Here is a 19,306-nt window from a genome sequence, read left to right on the forward strand (position 1 = left end):
TTTGCAGCTGAGCCGTTGTTGCTCCTAGAAGTTTCCACTTCAAAATAACAGCACTTACAGTTGACCTGGACAGCTCTAGCAGCATACATTTGATGAACTGACTTGTTGGAAAGGTGGCATCTTATGGTGGTGCCCCGTTGAAAGTCACTGAGCATTTCAGTATGGTCATTCTACTGTCAATGTTTGTCTATGGAGATTGCATGGCGGTGTGCTTGATTTTATACACCTGTCAGCAACGGGTGTGGCTGAAATAGCCAAATCCACTCCTTTGAAGGGGTGTACTCATACTTTTGTATGTATAGTGTATATGGAATAGTCTTGAGTTCATTGATTTCATTTTCTCAATTGACAAATCTTGCCATTTGGATCAGAACCAGAGGGCATAGGCCTACTACAATCAGGTTTTAAAACAACAGATTTGTAGAATAGATTTAGCCTCTACCCGCGACATATTCATACATAGTCATTTCAACTCCTTGTTATAAATGTTGGTGTGCTTTTAGTTTTTATTTTCAGTTTCTTTCCACAAATCCATCGTGACTCTTGAGTGATCATATAAATCCAAGCGAAGATTGCTTACTGCTTTGAGGTGCAAGATCAGATTGAACTTCGCTGGTGGTGCAGGAGCACCGCACGACTCCTCTCTTTCCCACAATTCATCGCGCGCGAGCCTGCGCCGGCTGTCTGTGGTGCTGAAGCGGCGCGTGCCGGGGGTTCGAGCGCAGACACAATCGAGGCATCCTCTCGCGCGATGGTCAGAGGAGCTCCGAAATAGAAGAAGAGTGGTTGTAATTCAGGAATCCAAGCCAATTATTTGTGATTTTTATATAAAATACAATTTACGGTAGTCTGAATTTGTGTAAGCTGTTTTGATTGCTTATAGCCTATTTGCGCGGTACGTGTTAGGTTTTTAGATAGCCCTCACCCTATATTCTCTCGCTCTCATCTTTATTGTTGTTGCCTACGGGCTTTCTTTACGCACAGCTCCAGTCCTCTCCGAGAAAATAGACCCTCGCGTCGGAACAGCATGGCCGGGTCCAGTCGCACCCACTGAGAGAGATGGAAGCCAAGCAGCACTCCATAAAGAGCCTGAAGAGCTACCCAGAGGCGGGGGGCCGGAGCCTGGCGGCGGCGGCGGGAGACGTCGGCGTTGGAGGTGGTGGAGGGTCTCGTGCCGGCTCGGCACAGATGGAGATGGAGGCAAACATACAGAAAGCCATTGACTTCAAGGTGGAGGGCCACCGCTGCTACAAGGAGAAGAAATTCCGGGAAGCGATAGGGAAGTACCACCGGGCTCTGCTGCAGCTGAAAGGGGTACATTTAGTTGATGGAACCTCGGGCTCCGAGGTCAACCTCCTGAGCCAAGCCGCGGTCAAGCTGACGGAGGAGCAGCGGAGAACTGTGGAGATCACGGAGATCGAGTGCTACGACAGCCTGACAGGTGAGTAGCTAGCCTAGTCGGTGTTTTTGCTCGGCGTCGCGCGTCCACGCAACGGGAGAGACCCCGGCTCTTGAGGGGCTTGAGCCTGGAAGCTCGTGTTCTGAGATTGAACCACGGCTGCCATTGTTCGTTTCGGTTCACCGGGTTAGGAAGGAACGAGTTTAGACAATTAGCCAGTGTCAAGCATAATTTCCGCTGCTGTGAGGCCTGTATGGGGATAGGTTAATAAGAATTGGCTTAATAATACATTAATAGCTCGTGCATTGCACAATGGACAGCGCCATGGTGCTGAATTTAGACGGGTAGATAGCGAATGTGTCCATATTTTTCATTGTGTGATATTCCTGCCATTTCAACGTGAAATGTATGGCCAATCTTGATTAAAGGTCCAATGCAGCCATTTTCATCTCAATATCAAAAAATTTATGGGAAACAATTAAGTACCTTACTGTGATTTTTTTTATACATTTACATATTAGTAATTTATCCAGAGCGACTTACATGAGCAATTAGGGTTAAGTACCTTGCTTAAGGGCACATCGACAGGTTTTTCACCTAGTCGGCTCGGGGATTAGAACCGGCAAGCTTTCGGTTACTGGCACAACGCTCTTACCCACTAAGTTACCTGCCGTTTTCAATAACAAATGTAAAAAATAAAGAAAAATAGCTTCTTAGCATAGAGCAATTTCTCGAGCAATAATTGTCCTAGGATTGACTGGAATTGGACTGAGTTGGGAGGAAAAAACAGAAAACTAGCTGTTATTGGCAGAGAGTTTTGGAACTCTCTTTGTTATTGGTCTGTTAACTAATGTCACCAGGCAGGCCAAAACTCCAAACAAGCTGAAATTTCAGGCAGTCTTTTCGAACATCTCTTACACTAAAAGGGCATTATCATTTTCACAATTTCACAGTATTATTCCAACCTCATAGTGTGGAAATATATATATAAAACACTGGAAAATCATGTTTTTGACTGCACTGGGCCCTGATGATTCCTTTATTAGTAACTGGCACACAGGTTAATTATAATACCTTATCATTTGTGTGCTAGACTCGTTTTTGCCTCAAGCCATATCTTCCTCTTGCGATTCTTATCAAGTTTTTTTTTCAATATCAGACTCTCTTTGTTGTGCTCCATTGAAGTTTATTTTTGGTTCTCTTGATTCCAAACCTTCTCCCACAGTTAATTCATTTGATAGCCATGGGGGAAACCAGTGATTTGATGGTGATCAGCTGTTAATGTAGTCAGTGGAAAGGCTATATTAACAGGAGTGTACATCCTGTGGAAAAGGGACACAAATACACACAGTGGGAGCCTGGGGTTATATGCTGCCATTTCATCCAACACATGATGTCTCCCACAGTGCCACTGTGTTGTTACAAAAACAGTTCACATGCTCTGAGGTGAGAAAACATGGTGTGGACAATCCCAGTTTACAGGTGAAATCTGTCTACATGGATCCTAGAATTACCTCACAAATACAAGTAATATGCCACTATGACTGCGTTTACACAGGCAGCCCAATTCTGATATTTTACCCAAATATTGACAAAAGAGCTGATCTGATTGGCCAAAAGACCAATTAGTGAAAAAAATCAGAATTGGGCTGCCTGTGTAAACGCAGCCAATGAATTGAAACTCACAACAATTTGTATGGTTAGAATAATTGACAATATTAGGACTCTTTTCTGGTCAGCATCATCATGTCTGGTCATCAAGGTTAATCCCTCTATCAAACCATGCACAAGTGTCAGTTAAATAGGCTATGTATGTGTCATGTAATTAGAAAAGATCAACTGATATCTTACTCAGATAAACTTAATATCTCTAACAATGAGATATGAGTAAAGCTGAGCTTACAGATATTTGTTATTGGTAATTCTTTGAATAAGAAATAGGATAATCTATTCAACAGATGTGAGTGTGAGAGAATGTAACCTGCCAGATAATCTATGAAACAGATGTATGAGATGTGATTCTAACAGATACAGTAGTCTGTCTGGCAGATGTGAGTTGGCCTATAGGAGATTAGATGTGTCAGTGGGTCTAATGATGACAGGATAAAATATTGTTTACCACTGTGATAGTAGTCTGTCTACATGAGATTATGGCTAAGGTGTTATATAATGCATTGTGAAATCTATTTGGTGAGTGATATACTTTATGGTGCTGTCTTATTCATTTTGTTGACTATATCTATGAGGATTCAGCACCCTATTATTCAGAAGAATCTCTGATTCAGCATGCCATTTTAAGTAAAATATATTCTAACAAACAGTTAACATGAAAATATAGAATGGTTAAAGGCAGGTTGGGTTGCTGTGGTGCTGGCTGTGTCTCTCTGTCCTGGCTCCGCTGGGTCCTGGCTCAGCTGGTGTGACAGGCTGAAGGTTGGCTCTCTCTGCCCCGTCTTATGGCCCTCTGTCTGGGCCCTGTGGGGAAGATACCCTGGCGTGAAGGAGAAAAAGAGTGGGAGGTCGGGGGATGGGAAGAGAGGGTAAAAGAACGAGAGGGAGAGTAAAAGAGAGAGGGGGAGAGAGAAGAAGAGAGGAAGAAAGAGAAAAGGAAGATGGAAAGCGAGGCAGCTACGAAGAGAGGGAGAGAGTGTGAGCGAGCGATAGGCGGCGTATTTTCCATGGCAACCATCACTGGGCTTTTTCCTGTTTTATTCACCTCATTCTGCTCTCACTTCTCACAATAACAAAGACCCATACACACAGGGATTGTTTGATATTTCGTGACCTCTCCCCCAATCTCACAGTGTTGAAAATAACAACAATGATAACAGTAATAGCAGTGATGGTGCTCATAGCCCACATTCTCTCAGTGGTGTACATTTTTCAGATAATGTATTTGTGATTATTTTATTTTAGAATGAATAAAAAGACATTATTCGTACACATTTCATAAGACTGGAGACCTCTCCACCCTACCAACGGTCTGGTTACCCAGAGTCCTGCTGGACAGAAGGTGGCCCCTGTGGTGTTGAGTGAGGCAGTGTTTTGATTGGCCAGCTGTCTTAGTCTCTGACGCATGATACAGAGGCAACAGAGCGGACAGCCTTACCCTCAGCTCCTCTGTGTGTGTATGTATGTATGTGTGTGTGTGTGTGTGTGTCTGTGTGTGTGGGATTCCGTTTGTCTCAGCAATTGTAGCTCTGAAGAACAGCAGCTAACCAAGGGGGTATCTGATATGGGGGAGGGTGGGGGTGCATAGCTTGTTTCTCGCCCTGCCATTCCCACAGTGCCCATACTGACATTGCTGTGTGTGTGTTGTCTGTTTTTTTGTGTAGGGATGTGCAAGCTTATGTTGTTTTTACCAGATTCTGTCTGAGAGAGAGCCATTGAGATGAATGGTCTATTTGCCGTCGTCCTTGTTAAAAGAGCCAAAATCCTGTTTCCCCATGGGTCTGTGGGACTGTGTCTAAGTGGGTTACACCAGGCAGTCTGTCTGTAGCCAGTCTGGAAATGGTGCTGCAACATGTTGGCCAGAGGGAGGTATTTGGGATGAATCATGTTCTGCAGGCAGCACACCCACCCACCCAAACCACATACTGTGCTCACAGATACATGTGATAACAGCAAATATGCGAACATTTTCCACTGTTCTTTTCATACTTGGCACTCAAAGCACTTGAAAAAGACGTTGAAACGACGTTGAAAAGGCGTATTGAAATACGTATTTTCAATGTCTTGTGCTCACTGGGGAGGAAGAATATTAAAACAGCAGGAAGCAGTTGCTGCATTATTAGATCATTTTAGACAATACAGATTGCTTATTCAGATAAAGAGAGATCTTCTACAGAGCACAGATGTCAATTTTAAAAAATGAGTCAGGTCCAAACTCCTTTTGTGAGGGAGATTGAGCCATCTTTTCCTTGTCTCGTTTCCTCTGATCTCTGACTCAATTATTCCTTTGCTCCCTGTGATTGGCTCGATCGGTGCGTGAGTCATGAGTCACAGCCTTGGGTTGCTGCAGCAGCAGCACAACGTTATGAGCGGAACCACTTGTTACGTAACACCCAACACCTTTTATTCACTCATCAGGATGTTTCGTAACACCCAACACCTTTTATTCACCCATCAGGACGTTTCGTAACACCCAACACCTTTTATTCACCCATCAGGATGTTTCGTAACACCCAACACCTGTTATTCACCCATCAGGATGTTTCGTAACACCCAACACCTTTTATTCACTCATCAGGATGTTTCGTAACACCCAACACCTTTTATTCACTCATCAGGATGTTTCGTAACACCCAACACCTTTTATTCACCCATCAGGACATTTCGTAACACCCAACACCTTTTATTCACCCATCAGGATGTTTCGTAACACCCAACACCTTTTATTCACCCATCAGGACGTTTCGTAACACCCAACACCTTTTATGTACTGTTCTCAAATGCTCTTCTTACTGCCATGATGATCCAGCAACATCCACCCACTTGTGTGTGTGTGTGTGTGTGTGTGTGAGAGCTCTACTACTGAGCAGCAGATCCACCCATAGCCCTTTCAGGAGACTGGCTTTCTTTTAGACACAATGCATTAAGCCAAAGAGCTGCGATGAGGGCATGATGGACACTTTACAAGGTTTAGGCTGTGCATTATTTCATCGATGTCCATTAACATTTTGCTGCGGTATGTTTATACTAATCCATCAGGCTCCTAGAATGCTCATGGGGTTCATTTACAACTAACTGGAGGTAGTGGGTGTATCAACATCACCTCCATTAGCTCCATCACTGGCCAGTGTGTGTGTGTGTGTGTGTGTGTGTGTGTGTGTGTGTGTGTGTGTGTGTGTGTGTACGCATGCTTGTGTGTATCCGTGTCTGATGTAAAGGGTCAATATTTCTCACCACATCCATTTCCACTCAGGGCTATTACATTGAGGTCATCAATGAACTTGTGACTCTTGACTTGCAATTACAGGCCCCCATAGTAACAAGACTTCAATGAGCGTGTAGGTACAGTATCATCAGCATCTGTTTCTCCCCAGACAAGGAATAGACAACCAAGAAATGAGATAAAAGTCAATTTACTGGGAGTTCCATTTGGCTCCCAGTGCCTCTACACATCCCCAACAATCTTGAGATTTATGACATCACTCTCTAATCATTCCAGAAGGGAACAGGGGTATAATACTGTTGGAGGCTGTATCCCAAATGGCACCCTATTCCCTACATAGTGCACTACTTTTGAACAGGCCCTGGTCAAAAGTAGTGCACTATATAGGAAATACAGTGAGGGAAAAAAGTATTTGATCCCCTGCTGATTTTGTACGTTTGCCCACTGACAAAGAAATGATCAGTCTATAATTTTAATGGTAGGTTTATTTGAACAGTGAGAGACAGAATAACAACAAAAAAATCCAGAAAAACACATGTCAAAAATGTTATAAATTGATTTGCATTTTAATGAGGGAAATACGTATTTGACCCCCTCTCAATCAGAAAGATTTCTGGCTCCCAGGTGTATTTTATACAGGTAACGAGCTGAGATTAGGAGCACACTCTTAAAGGGAGTGCTCCTAATCTCAGTTTGTTACCTGTATAAAAGACACCTGTCCACAGAAGCAATCAATCAATCAGATTCCAAACTCTCCACCATGGCCAAGACCAAAGAGCTCTCCAAGGATGTCAGGGGCAAGATTGTAGAACTACACAAGGCTGGAATGGGCTACAAGACCATCGCCAAGCAGCTTGGTGAGAAGGTGACAACAGTTGGTGCGATTATTCGCAAATGGAAGAAACACAAAAGAACTGTCAATCTCCCTCGGCCTGGGGCTCCATGCAAGATCTCACCTCGTGGAGTTGCAATGATCATGAGAATGGTGAGTAATCAGCCCAGAACTACACGGGAGGATCTTGTCAATGATCTCAAGGCAGCTGGGACCATAGTCACCAAGAAAACAATTGGTAACACACTACGCCGCAAGGTCCCCCTGGTCAAGAAAGCACATATACAGGGCCGTCTGAAGTTTGCCAATGAACATCTGAATGATTCAGACGAGAACTGGGTGAAAGTGTTGTGGTCAGATGAGACCAAAATGGAGCTCTTTGGCATCAACTCAACTCGCCGTGTTTGGAGGAGGAGGAATGCTGCCTATGACCCCAAGAACACCATCCCCACCATCAAACATGGAGGTGGAAACATTATGCTTTGGGGGTGTTTTTCTGCTAAGGGGACAGGACAACTTCACTGCATCAAAGGGACGATGGACGGGGCCATGTACCGTCAAATCTTGGGTGAGAACCTCCTTCCCTCAGCCAGGGCATTGAAAATGGGTTGTGGATGGGTATTCCAGCATGACAATGACCCAAAACACACGGCCAAGGCAACAAAGGAGTGGCTCAACTCAAGAAGAAGCACATTAAGGACTTAATGACTTGGAGAAGATCTGCAAAGAGGAGTGGGACAAAATCCCTCCTGAGATGTGTGCAAACCTGGTGGCCAACTACAAGAAACGTCTGACCTCTGTGATTGCCAACAAGGGTTTTGCCACCAAGTACTAAGTCATGTTTTGCAGAGGGGTCAAATACTTATTTCCCTCATTAAAATGCAAATCAATTTATAACAATTTTGACATGCGTTTTTCTGGATTTTGTTGCTGTTATTCTGTCTCTCACTGTTCAAATAAACCTACCATTAAAATTATAGACTGATCATTTCTTTGTCAGTGGGCAAATGTACAAAATCAGCAGGGGATCAAATACTTTTTTCCCTCACTGTAGGGTGCCATCTAGGATAGTCCTCGGTGCTATATAATACAGCAGAGGGGGTGCTATCTATCACAAGGCCTAGCCTACTATACAGGCCAGTCAGCCCCCTCTTATGAAACCAGAGTGGACCATCAAAAGTCCCACTACCAGTAACGTCACTAGAGGAGGAGATGGAGAGGATGAAGTGTATGGAGGAGGAAGAGGAGGTGTTGGAGAGGAAGAGCGAGGGATAGACAGGGTATGAGGTGTATGGAAGAAGAGGAGGAGGGTGGAGGGGAAAGTATATGGGGAGGGAGAAGGGAAAGAAAGGGTGGATTTTATGGGGGAGGAAGAGGAGGACAGAGGGGGAGAGAGGAAGGTGAGGGTGAAAAGAAGGAATGGGGTCGGGGGGTGTTTTTCCTTGGTTCGTATGTTGGCTGTTCAGGGGTTGCGCGGTTGTATGAGAGCCATGGGCGCGTTGTGCCAGTTCTGCAGATGGCATGGCATCGCTGTGGGGGCTCGACTGGGCACGCTGTACTCTCCTCTTTACCATTCCATTGCAGCCAAGAGAGAGGGAACGAGAGAGAGAGAGACAGAGAGAAGGGGGGAGGGTCAGGGAGCCAAGAGGAAAGGCACTGAGCGTGAAGAGGGGGAGGGTGGGTGAAAGAGAGCGAGAGAAACTGGACAGGGTGTTAAGGGAACTGTTAAATATGAAGGGATTAGAAGAGGGATAGAGATGGAGATGGAGAGAGAGAGAGGGGGAAGAAAAGAGTGAGTTGACTTGGGTGGACCTTTTTGACCTCTGGGAGGAGGAGGGAGTATGTTACGTTGTTCTTCATTGCTACATTTGCATATCATTTTTCATTGTAAGTATGGTGATGAGAAATCCCATCCAAGGCTAACGGTATTATATCATCGCCCTGGCAGAGCTAGAGTGCTCTTGTCATGGCAGTAAATAAGATCCAGTCATCTGCGAAGGAGGGAGGGAGGGAGATAGAGGGAAGGAGGGTGAGAGAGAGAAAGAGAGAGATATTGAGAAAGAGAGAGAGAGATGCAGAGAGTAAAAACATACAGAGTGTTCTTGGTCAACAGCTACCGTAATGAGAATTTTGTAAGAATAATTTGTGCATATCTAACACACTGTGCTCCAGTGGACAGGAGAGACAACTTGGTATTTATCCAGAAAGCTGCATGTTAATATAGGCGGGGTCCACACTATGTTCCCTCAGCCCTAGTTTCCCTCAGCCCTATGTTCCCTCAGCCCTAGTTTCCCTCAGCCCTATGTTCCCTCAGTACCCACTGACCCAATTTCAAATGGCACAAATGATTATTGTTATAAGGTAGAAAATGCGCATTATTTTAGTATCTACATATACAAAACATTAAGAACACCTGCTCTTTCCGTGACATAGACTGACCAGATGAACCCAGGTGAAAGCTATGAACCTTATTGATGTCACTTGTTAAATCCACTTCAATCAGTGTAGATGAAGGGGATGAGACAGGTTAAAGGATTTTTTAGCCTTGAGAATATCGAGACATGGATTGTGTATGTCTGCCATTGCAAGGGTGAATGGGCAAGACAAAAGATTTAAGTGCCTTTGAACGGGTTATGGTAGTAGGTGCCAGGCACACCGGTTTGTGTCAAGAACTGCAATGCTGCTGTCACGACTTCTGCAGAGGCTGCCTCCCCTCCTTGTTCGGGCAGGCTTCGGCATTCGTCGTCACCGGATTACTAACCACTGCCGCCCCAATCATCATATCAATTGTCTTGTCAATCACACACACCTGGTTCTATTCCCCTAATTAGTCCATGTATAAGTGTTCCCTCTGCCCCCTTGTCCTTGTGGGTGATTGTTTGTTGTGGAGGTTAGTAGCTCGGTGGAGTTCTTGTATTTGGTATCGACGGGAGTATTTTTCCCGTGTACCTTGTATTTTCCAGTGCACCTGTTTTGTGCCCTGGAGTGTGTTTGACGCCTTTCTGCATAAACCTGTATTTTTCAGATTAAAGCCTGTTTCTGTGATTTACCCCCCTGCGCCTGACTCCTTCAACACCACCTTATCACAGCTACTGAGTTTTTCACGCTCAACAGTTTCCTGTGTGTATCAAGAATGGTCCACCACCCAAAGGACATCCAGCCAACTTGACCCAACTGTGGGAAACATTGGAGTCAACATGGGCCAGAATCCCTGTGGAACGCTTTTGACACCCTGAGGTTGTTCTGAGTGTAAAAAGGGGGGCCCAACTCAATATTAGAAAGGTGTTCCTAATGTTTGGTATACTCAGTGTATATGGAACCTACAGATATGTTCAATTACTATGACATTGACCTTTTGTCAGTATTACAGCATTTTCTGAGATTTTCTTTATTTTTATCTACTCAAGTAATTTTTTATAATGATTGGCTAACATATGTACAATTATATGGCCTACCCACTGGGCAAAACTGGTTAAATCAACGTTGTTTCCACGTCATTTCAACCAAAAAATTCAATGTGATGACGTTGAATCAACCTGGAAAAAGTCATCAATGTAAAGGGAATTTCGTATTTTTTTCACCCAACTTTTAACCTAAATCTAATGACAACTCAACCAAATGTAAATCAAACCTAAACGTTGAACTGACATCTGTGCCCAGTGGATATGACCCACTGAAATATTGAATCATTGGTGAACGGAAACACATTTCTGAGTTGAATAAGTGGTTATTTATCTCTGAATTTACAGAAGCTATTTCAATCATATACAGTGGGGAAAAAAAGTATTTAGTCAGCCACCAATTGTGCAAGTTCTCCCACTTAAAAAGATGAGAGAGGCCTGTAATTTTCATCATAGGTACACGTCAACTATGACAGACAAAATGAGGAAAAAAAATCCAGAAAATCACATTGTAGGATTTTTTATTTATTTATTTGCAAATTATGATGGAAAATAAGTATTTGGTCAATAACAAAAGTTTCTCAATACTTTGTTATATACCCTTTGTTGGCAATGACACAGCTCAAACGTTTTCTGTAAGTCTTCACAAGGTTTTCACACACTGTTGCTGGTATTTTGGCCCATTCCTCCATGCAGATCTCCTCTAGAGCAGTGATGTTTTGGGGCTGTCGCTGGGCAACACGGACTTTCAACTCCCTCCAAAGATTTTCTATGGGGTTGAGATCTGGAGACTGGCTAGGTCACTCCAGGACCTTGAAATGCTTTTACGAAGCCACTCCTTCGTTGCCCGGGCGGTGTGTTTGGGATCATTGTCATGCTGAAAGACCCAGCCACGTTTCATCTTCAATGCCCTTGCTGATGGAAGGAGGTTTTCACTCAAAATCTCACGATACATGGCCCCATTCATTCTTTCCTTTACACAGATCAGTCGTCCTGGTCCCTTTGCAGAAAAACAGCCCCAAAGCATGATGATTCCACCCCATGCTTCACAGTAGGTATGGTGTTCTTTGGATGCAACTCAGCATTCTTTGTCCTCCAAACACGACGAGTTGAGTTTTTACCAAAAAGTTATATTTTGGTTTCATCTGACCATATGACATTCTCCCAATCCTCTTCTGGATCATCCAAATGCACTCTAGCAAACTTCAGACGGGCCTGGACATGTACTGGCTTAAGCAGGGGGACACGTCTGTCCCTGCAGGATTTGAGTCCCTGGCGGCGTAGTGTGTTACTGATGGTAGGCTTTGTTACTTTGGTCCCAGCTCTCTGCAGGTCATTAACTAGGTCCCCCTGTGTGGTTCTGGGATTTTTGCTCACCGTTCTTGTGATCATTTTGACCCCACGGGGTGAGATCTTGTGTGGAGCCCCACATCGAGGGAGATTATCAGTGGTCTTGTATGTCTTCCATTTCCTAATAATTGCTCCCACAGTTGATTTCTTCAAACCAAGCTGCTTACCTATTGCAGATTCAGTCTTCCCAGCCTGGTGCAGGCCTACAATTTTGTTTCTGGTGTCCTTTGACAGCAGGTGTCTTTTATACTGATAACAAGTTCAAACAGGTGCCATTAATACAGGTAATGAGTGGAGGACAGAGGAGCCTCTTAAAGAAGAAGTTACAGGTCTGTGAGAGCCAGAAATCTTGCTTGTTTGTAGGTGACCAAATACTTATTTTCCACCATAATTTGCAAATAAATTCATTAAAAATCCTACAATGTGATTTTCTGGATTTATTTTTCTCATTTTGTCTGTCATATTTGACGTGTACCTATGATGAAAATTACAGGCCTCTCTCATCTTTTGAAGTGGGAGAACTTGCACAATTGGTGGCTGACTAAATACTTTTTTCCCCCACTGTATTTGGCACAAATACTGTAAGCAAGGCCATTGGACTGACTAAAAATGTCTAAAGAATATGTCCTTGGCAGAAGGTCAAGGTCATAGTAACCGGAAATGTACAGTTGAAGTCGGAAGTTTACATACACTTAGGTTGGAGTCATTAAAACTAGTTTTTCAACCACTCCACAAATTTCTTGTTAACAAACTATAGTTTGGCAAGTCGGTTAGGACATCTACTTTGTGCATGACACAAGTAATTTTTCCAACAATTGTTTACAGACAGATAATTTCACTTATAATTCACTGTATCACAATTCCAGTGGGTCAGAAGTGTACATACACTAAGTTGACTGTGCCTTTAAACAGCTTTGAAAATTCCAGAAAATGATGTCATGGCTTTAGAAGCTTCTGGTAGGCTAATTTACATAATTTGAGTCAATTGGAGGTGTACCTGTGGATGTATTTCAAGGCCTACCTTCAAACTCAGTGCCTCTTTGCTTGACATCATGAGAAAATCAAAAGAAATCAGCCAAGACCTCAGAAAAAATATTGTAGACCTCCACAAGTCTGGTTCATCCTTGGGAGCAATTTCCAAACGCCTGAAGGTACCACGTTAATCTGTACAAACAATAGTACGCAAGTATAAACACCATGGGACCACACAGCCGTCATACCGCTCAGGAAGGAGACGCATTCTGTCTCCTAGAGATGAACGTACTTTGGTGCGAAAAGTGCAAATCAATCCCAGAACAACAGCAAAGGACCTTGTGAAGATGCTGGAGGAAACAGGTACAAATGTATCTATATCCACAGTAAAACAAGTCCTATATCGACATAACCTGAAAGGCCGCTCAGCAAGGAAGAAGCCACTGCTCCAAAACCGCCATAAAAAAGCCAGACTACGGTTTGCAGCTGCACATGGGGACAAAGATTGTACTTTTTGGAGTAATGTCCTCTGGTCTGATGAAACAAAAATTGAACTGTTTGGCCATAATGACCATCGTTATGTTTGGAGGAAAAGGGGGAACACTTGCAAGCCGAAGAACACCATCCCAACCGTGAAGCACGGGGGTGGCAGCATCATGCTGTGGGGGTGCTTTGCTGCAGGAGGGACTGGTGCACTTCACAAAATAGATGGCATCATGAGGAAGGATATATTGAAGCAACATCTCAAGACATCAGTCAGGAAGTTAAAACTTGGTCGTAAATGGGTCCTCCAAATGGACAATGACCCCAAGCATACTTCCAAAGCTGTGGCAAAATGGCTTAAGGACAACAAAGTCAAGGTATTGGAGTGGCCATCACAAAGCCCTGACCTCAATCCTATAGAACGTTTGTGGGCAGAACTGAAAAAGCGTGTGCGAGCAAGGAGGCCTACAAACCTGACTCAGTTACACCAGCTCTGTCAGGAGGAATGGGCCAAAATTCACCCAACTTATTGTGGGAATCTTGTGGAAGGCTACCCGAAACGTTTGACCCATGTTAAACAATTTAAAGGCAATGCTACCAAATACTAATTGAGTGTATGTAAACTTCTGACCCACTGGGAATGTGATGAAAGAAATAAAAGCTGAAATAAATCAGTCTCTCTACTATTATTCTGACATTTCACATTCTTAAAATAAAGTGGTGATCCTAACTGACCTAAGACAGTGTCACTAAACCGATGTGGATGTGGTGGAGGAGTCAAGCGCAGGAAACAGAGGTTAGTCCAACAAGACTTTAATAGTCCAAATGCCACGAGTGGAAAACCCCGACCTCGAAAATACACGAAGTGTCGAGGGAAAACTACGCACACGCGTAAAACACTAAACATGAAACAAAACGGAAAACAAGCACGTAGCATAGACAAGGTGGCAACAAAATAACAACACACAATTACCCTAGAGCAAAACAAGGAACTTATAAGACACGTAATCAACACCCAACCAGACACAGGTGTGACAGACAGACAAAAGCAATCAAATACAGAAACATAGAGCGGTGGCAGCTAGTACTCCGGGGACGGCGAACGCCGAAGCCTGCCCGAACCAGGAGGAGGAGCAGCCTCGGCCGAAACCGTGACAGACAGGGAATTTTTTACTAGGATTAAATGTCAGGAATTTGAGTTTAAATGTATTTGGCTATGGTGTATGTAAACTTCCGACTTCAACTGTATATTCAAGGTAATGACCTAGAGCCTATTTGGTCGCCATTTTCTCAGGTTAAGCCTAACATTTCACAAAGCTACACACGCAATGCTGCAATTTTCAGACTGCTGGCTGGTGGCAATAATGTCGTTACTTTTTCAGTAATTAAAGTTGGAAATTCAAACATTGCAGATTGTCAAATGAATTTTAGATGCAACAGAATACTATTCAGTGTCACGTTGTATAATGATTAGAAGACATGCCACAGGAATACGTATTAGGGGTTTTATTTACTCCACCCAACACAAGCTACGTCATGAAAAACGACAGGGACGAAGCCCAAAACAAACATGTATATATGTAACAAAGGGATGTAACCCAAACAAAAGAGCGAGGTGTAACCTCTACACAATACACGGGACGAGACCAGTAATAACAGGCGCACAATACACGGTACTCACGAGACCTTGTGGACAATAATCCACAAGGCCAATGGGGAACAGAGGGCACATATACTGTATACACATACTAATCAGGGGGAATGGGAACCAGGTGAACGTAATGAGACAAGACAGTCCGGGGTTGGTGGTAATGATCCATGTCAGTGACGCCTAGAAAGCCGGTGACGTAAGACCTCCGGAACTGGTGAACGGAATGAGCAGCAGTACCGGGGGGATCCGTGACAATCAGCTACCCATTTTTTATATATAGAATATACAGCTGTCCTGTATAGGCTACCTGAACCTGCATAACATGAGACGTCCTTGCGGTCTCTCCCATCTTGGATAGAAAGTTGTTGTGGGTAAAACCAGTCTATCAATGCCAAATACACTGAACAAAAATATAAACGCAACATGCAACAATTTGAAAGATTTTACTGAGTTACAGTCCATATAAGGAAATCAGTAAATCGGAATGCATTCATTAGGCCCTAATCTATTCACATGACTGGGAATACAGATACCTTTAAAAAAAGCTAGGAGTGTGGATCAGAAAACCAGTCAGTATCTGGTGTGACCACCACTTGCCTCATGCAGTGCGACACTTCTCCTTCACATAGAGTTGATCAGGCTGTTGATTGTGGAATGTTGTCCCACTCCTCTTCAATGGCTGTGCGAAGTTGCTGGATATTGTCAGGAACTGGAACACGCTGTCGTACACGTCGATCCAGAGCATCCCAAACATGCTCAATGGTTGACATGTCTGGTGAGTATGCAGGCCATGGAAGAACTGGGAGATTTTCAGCTTCCAGTAATTCTGTACAGATCCTTTATTTTTATTTAATTTAATTTTTTTAGTCATTTAGCAGACGCTCTTATCCAGAGCGACTTACAGTTTAGTGAGTGCATACATTATTTTGTTTTATTTTTTCATGCTGCCCCCCGTGGGAATCGAACCCACAACCCTGGCGTTGCAAACGCCATGCTCTACCAACTGAGCTACATCCCTGCCGGCCATTCCCTCCCCTACCCTGGGCCAATTGTGCGCCACCCCATGGGTCTTCCTTGCGACATGGGGCTGTGTATTATCATGCTGAAACATGAGGTGATGACGGCAGATGAATGGCACCACAATGGGCCTCAGGATTTCGTCACGGTATCTATGTGCATTCAAATTGCCATCGATAAAATGCAATTGTGTTCGTTGTCCGTAGCATATGCCTGCCTGCTCTGTTCACAACGTTGACATCAGCAAACCGCTCGCCCACACGACGCCATACACTCTGTCTGCCATCTGCCCAGTACAGTTGAAACTGGGATTCATCCGTGAAGAGCATACTTCTCCAGCGTGCCAGTAGCCATCTAAGGTGAGCAGGTCAAGACCTTGGTGAGGACGACGAGCACGCAGATGAACTTCCCTGAGACGGTTTCTGACAGTTTGTGCAGAAATTCTTTGGTTGTGCAAACCCATAGTTTCATCAGCTGTCCGGGTGGCTGGTCTGAAATGATCCCGCAGGTGAAGAAGTCGGATGTGGAGGTCCTGGGCTGGCGAAGTTACACGTGGGTTGCGGTTGTGAGGCCGGTTAGACGTACTGCCAATTTCTCTAAAACAACATTTTAGAGTGGCCTTTTATTGTCCCCAGCACGCTGTGTACCAGTGTGTGTAACGATCATGTTGTTTAATCAGCTCCTTGATGTGCCACACCTGTCAGGACGATGGATTATCTTGGCGAAGGAAAAATGCTCACTAACAGGGATGTAAACAAATTTGTGCACAACATTTTAGAGAAATTAGTTTTTTTTGCGTATGGAACATTTCTGGGATCTTTTATTTCAGCTCTTGAAACATGGGACCAAGACTTTACATGTTGCGTTTATATTTTTGTTCAGTGTACATAAGAAGCATTAGGCTGTCGATCTGATATGATATTTTGAACACTTGAGTAAGCTCCACTCATTGCACTGGCGCCGTCCTAGCCTTGACCACGGCACTTGTTCACCGATATCCCCCTTATACTTTCAATCAGTTTAATTTTTTCAGAACTGGGGCCCTTTTTCAGTCACATTCCTGGAGCCCAAGAAACAAACACTTAGCTTCCTTGTACATATGGAAATTAAAAAGGTTTGTGAATGAATGACTTTTTGGAGGGAGACTGTAAAAATGATGTATTACATTAAAGAAAATAGACATGGATGACAGGCGCATGGACAAAACAAAAGGACAAAATGTAAAATAAAAGGAAGAGAATGAATACGATTGAAAGGTAATATCTACTGTAATCAAAAACGGTTTAATGTTCTTAGCTTCTTAGGTTAGTGAATGTGTTGGTCTGTGTGTAGAGCTCTGTGTTTACCAGCCAGTGTGGAGTGGGATGCTGCTGAGTCATGTAGTGGACTCTTTCTCTTTGTGTGTGTGTGTGTCTGTGTGTGTGTGGCCTGGGCCTCAGAGTCCTGGCCTGCTCTCCTCTCCTCTCCTCTCCTCTCCTCTGCTCTGACTCTATCCTCATTGGCCTCTCTACCTCCACATGTTTGTCCAGCTGTGTTCAAATCACTTCAGCTTTCCAGTAGTTACTCCAAATGTTTGATTGACAAATCCTGGCCTCTTCAAGTCTTGTAGCTAAAACAAGGCCTTCACCATATTCATTAGTACATTGGGCAGCATGGCTGTATTGTAGTTCAGTGTGAGTGTAAGCTATGGTCCCAGATCTGTTTGTGCATTTGCCTACTCCATTGTCATTGTCAAGCCAAACAAGGAGTGGCAAGGAGTGTCTGTTAGCACAAACAGACTGGTACCCAGGCTAAGTGTAACTGGCCGTGGATCAAACCGCAGTCATTAGTGAGATGCAGGCGCCGGCCACCAAGACAGACAGACAGACAGACAGCGTCAACCTGCTGCGCTAAAGGCAAAAGATAGCATCTGTCTGTCTGTCCTCAGAGACGTTATCCACCTAGCCAGGCCAGCCTTCTCTCTCTCTCTCTCTCTCTCTCTCTCTCTCTGCTGCACACTGATGTCCAGTTAATTAGCTTGCTGAAGGCTACAACAACATCACAGTACCACACCAGTGACCCAGACAAATATAGTCCCCTCTGTCTGGACAACAGAGCAACACTTCAACATACACACAAACACACACACACAAAGAAACACTGCATGTAACCACATGCAAATGGGGAAATGGGCAATGAGCATGGCACAGATGTACAGTAAAGGCATATGAGTAGGGCTGTTGCGGTGACCGTATTACCGCCACACCGGCAGTCATGAGTCATGACCGCAGTAAAATTCCACGTGACCGTTGAGTCACGGTAATCTCCTCTAATGTACTCTGGACATGCGTTGGTAGTACCCAACTCGCTAACGACCATCAGGTCGCTAATGTCCCCCTAACCACTCTGACATCAGTGCAAATGCTATCGAAAATCACATCAAACACTTATCATCAAAACAGTATGTGCTTTTAAAACTCACCTCACTGTGATGATCAATTCAATTTGAAGAAAGAAGTTCAATGGGTTGAAACTGAGTGGAAAGCATGGTCATTGTGGATGCTGTTTCAAAGCCTAAAGCAAGAAAATGGACAGCACTTTGTAAGGTGAAAAACTCTTAATTAAAATAAGGATTGTGCCGCTATACAATAAATAGCCTACCACATATTACACATGGCAGAAAAACATTTTAAAAATATGATTTAAGATGTCTTTGGTGCATAATTGGTCTAGCCTATACTAGAATTTGTATTTGATTTTTAATAGCCTAGTAATAGGGCATTTTTTATATTTTCATAATTAATAGGCTGACACATTACCTTTAGCTACAGAATATCTCACCACCATGCGTTTCCATCTCCTCCCCTCTCACCTTCATTCCTTTCTCCAGCGTGCAGAGAGAGGGGCTGTTAATAGTTTATTGAAATATGTTTCGTTGTGAAAACATGTTACTAACATGTTACATCTAGCATTCCAGTGTTAATACTATTGTAATTATTTTGCACTATAGCCTATTTATTGCCTTACCTCCATAACTTGCTACATTTGCACACACTGTATATATATTTTCTGTTGTATTTTTGACTTTATGTTTTTTTACCCCATATGTAACTCTGTGTTGTTTTTATCGCACTGCTTTGCTTTATCTTGGCCAGGTCGCAGTTGTAAATGAGAACTTGTTCTCAACTGGCTTACCTGGTTAAATAAAGGTGAAATAAAAATAAAATAAATACATATTTCACTTGGTTTCCCAATTTAAGCACTGGGTAGCTGCAGGAACAGGGTTGGAAAGCCCATGGCATACAGAGTTTGGAAGGAATATCACCTG

General features: G+C 43.6%; 1 protein-coding gene across 1 annotated transcript in view; it reads left to right on the forward strand.

Annotated features, from left to right (window-relative positions):
* Window positions 1-1,023: 1,023 nt before the first annotated feature.
* Window positions 1,024-19,306, forward strand: part of ttc9b (tetratricopeptide repeat domain 9B) — a gene marked incomplete at its 3' end in the record, with an annotated part of 34,703 nt that continues 16,420 nt past the window's right edge. The window contains exon 1 of the mRNA XM_084147512.1: window positions 1,024-1,441. Coding sequence (XP_084003638.1) covers window positions 1,060-1,441 — 382 coding nt within the window. The 5' untranslated portion in view covers window positions 1,024-1,059. The remainder of the gene's footprint in view (window positions 1,442-19,306) is intronic.

This window comes from Coregonus lavaretus, assembly GCF_964263955.1.
Source record: "Coregonus lavaretus genome assembly, chromosome: 30".
In the NCBI taxonomy this organism is placed as follows: domain Eukaryota; kingdom Metazoa; phylum Chordata; class Actinopteri; order Salmoniformes; family Salmonidae; genus Coregonus; species Coregonus lavaretus.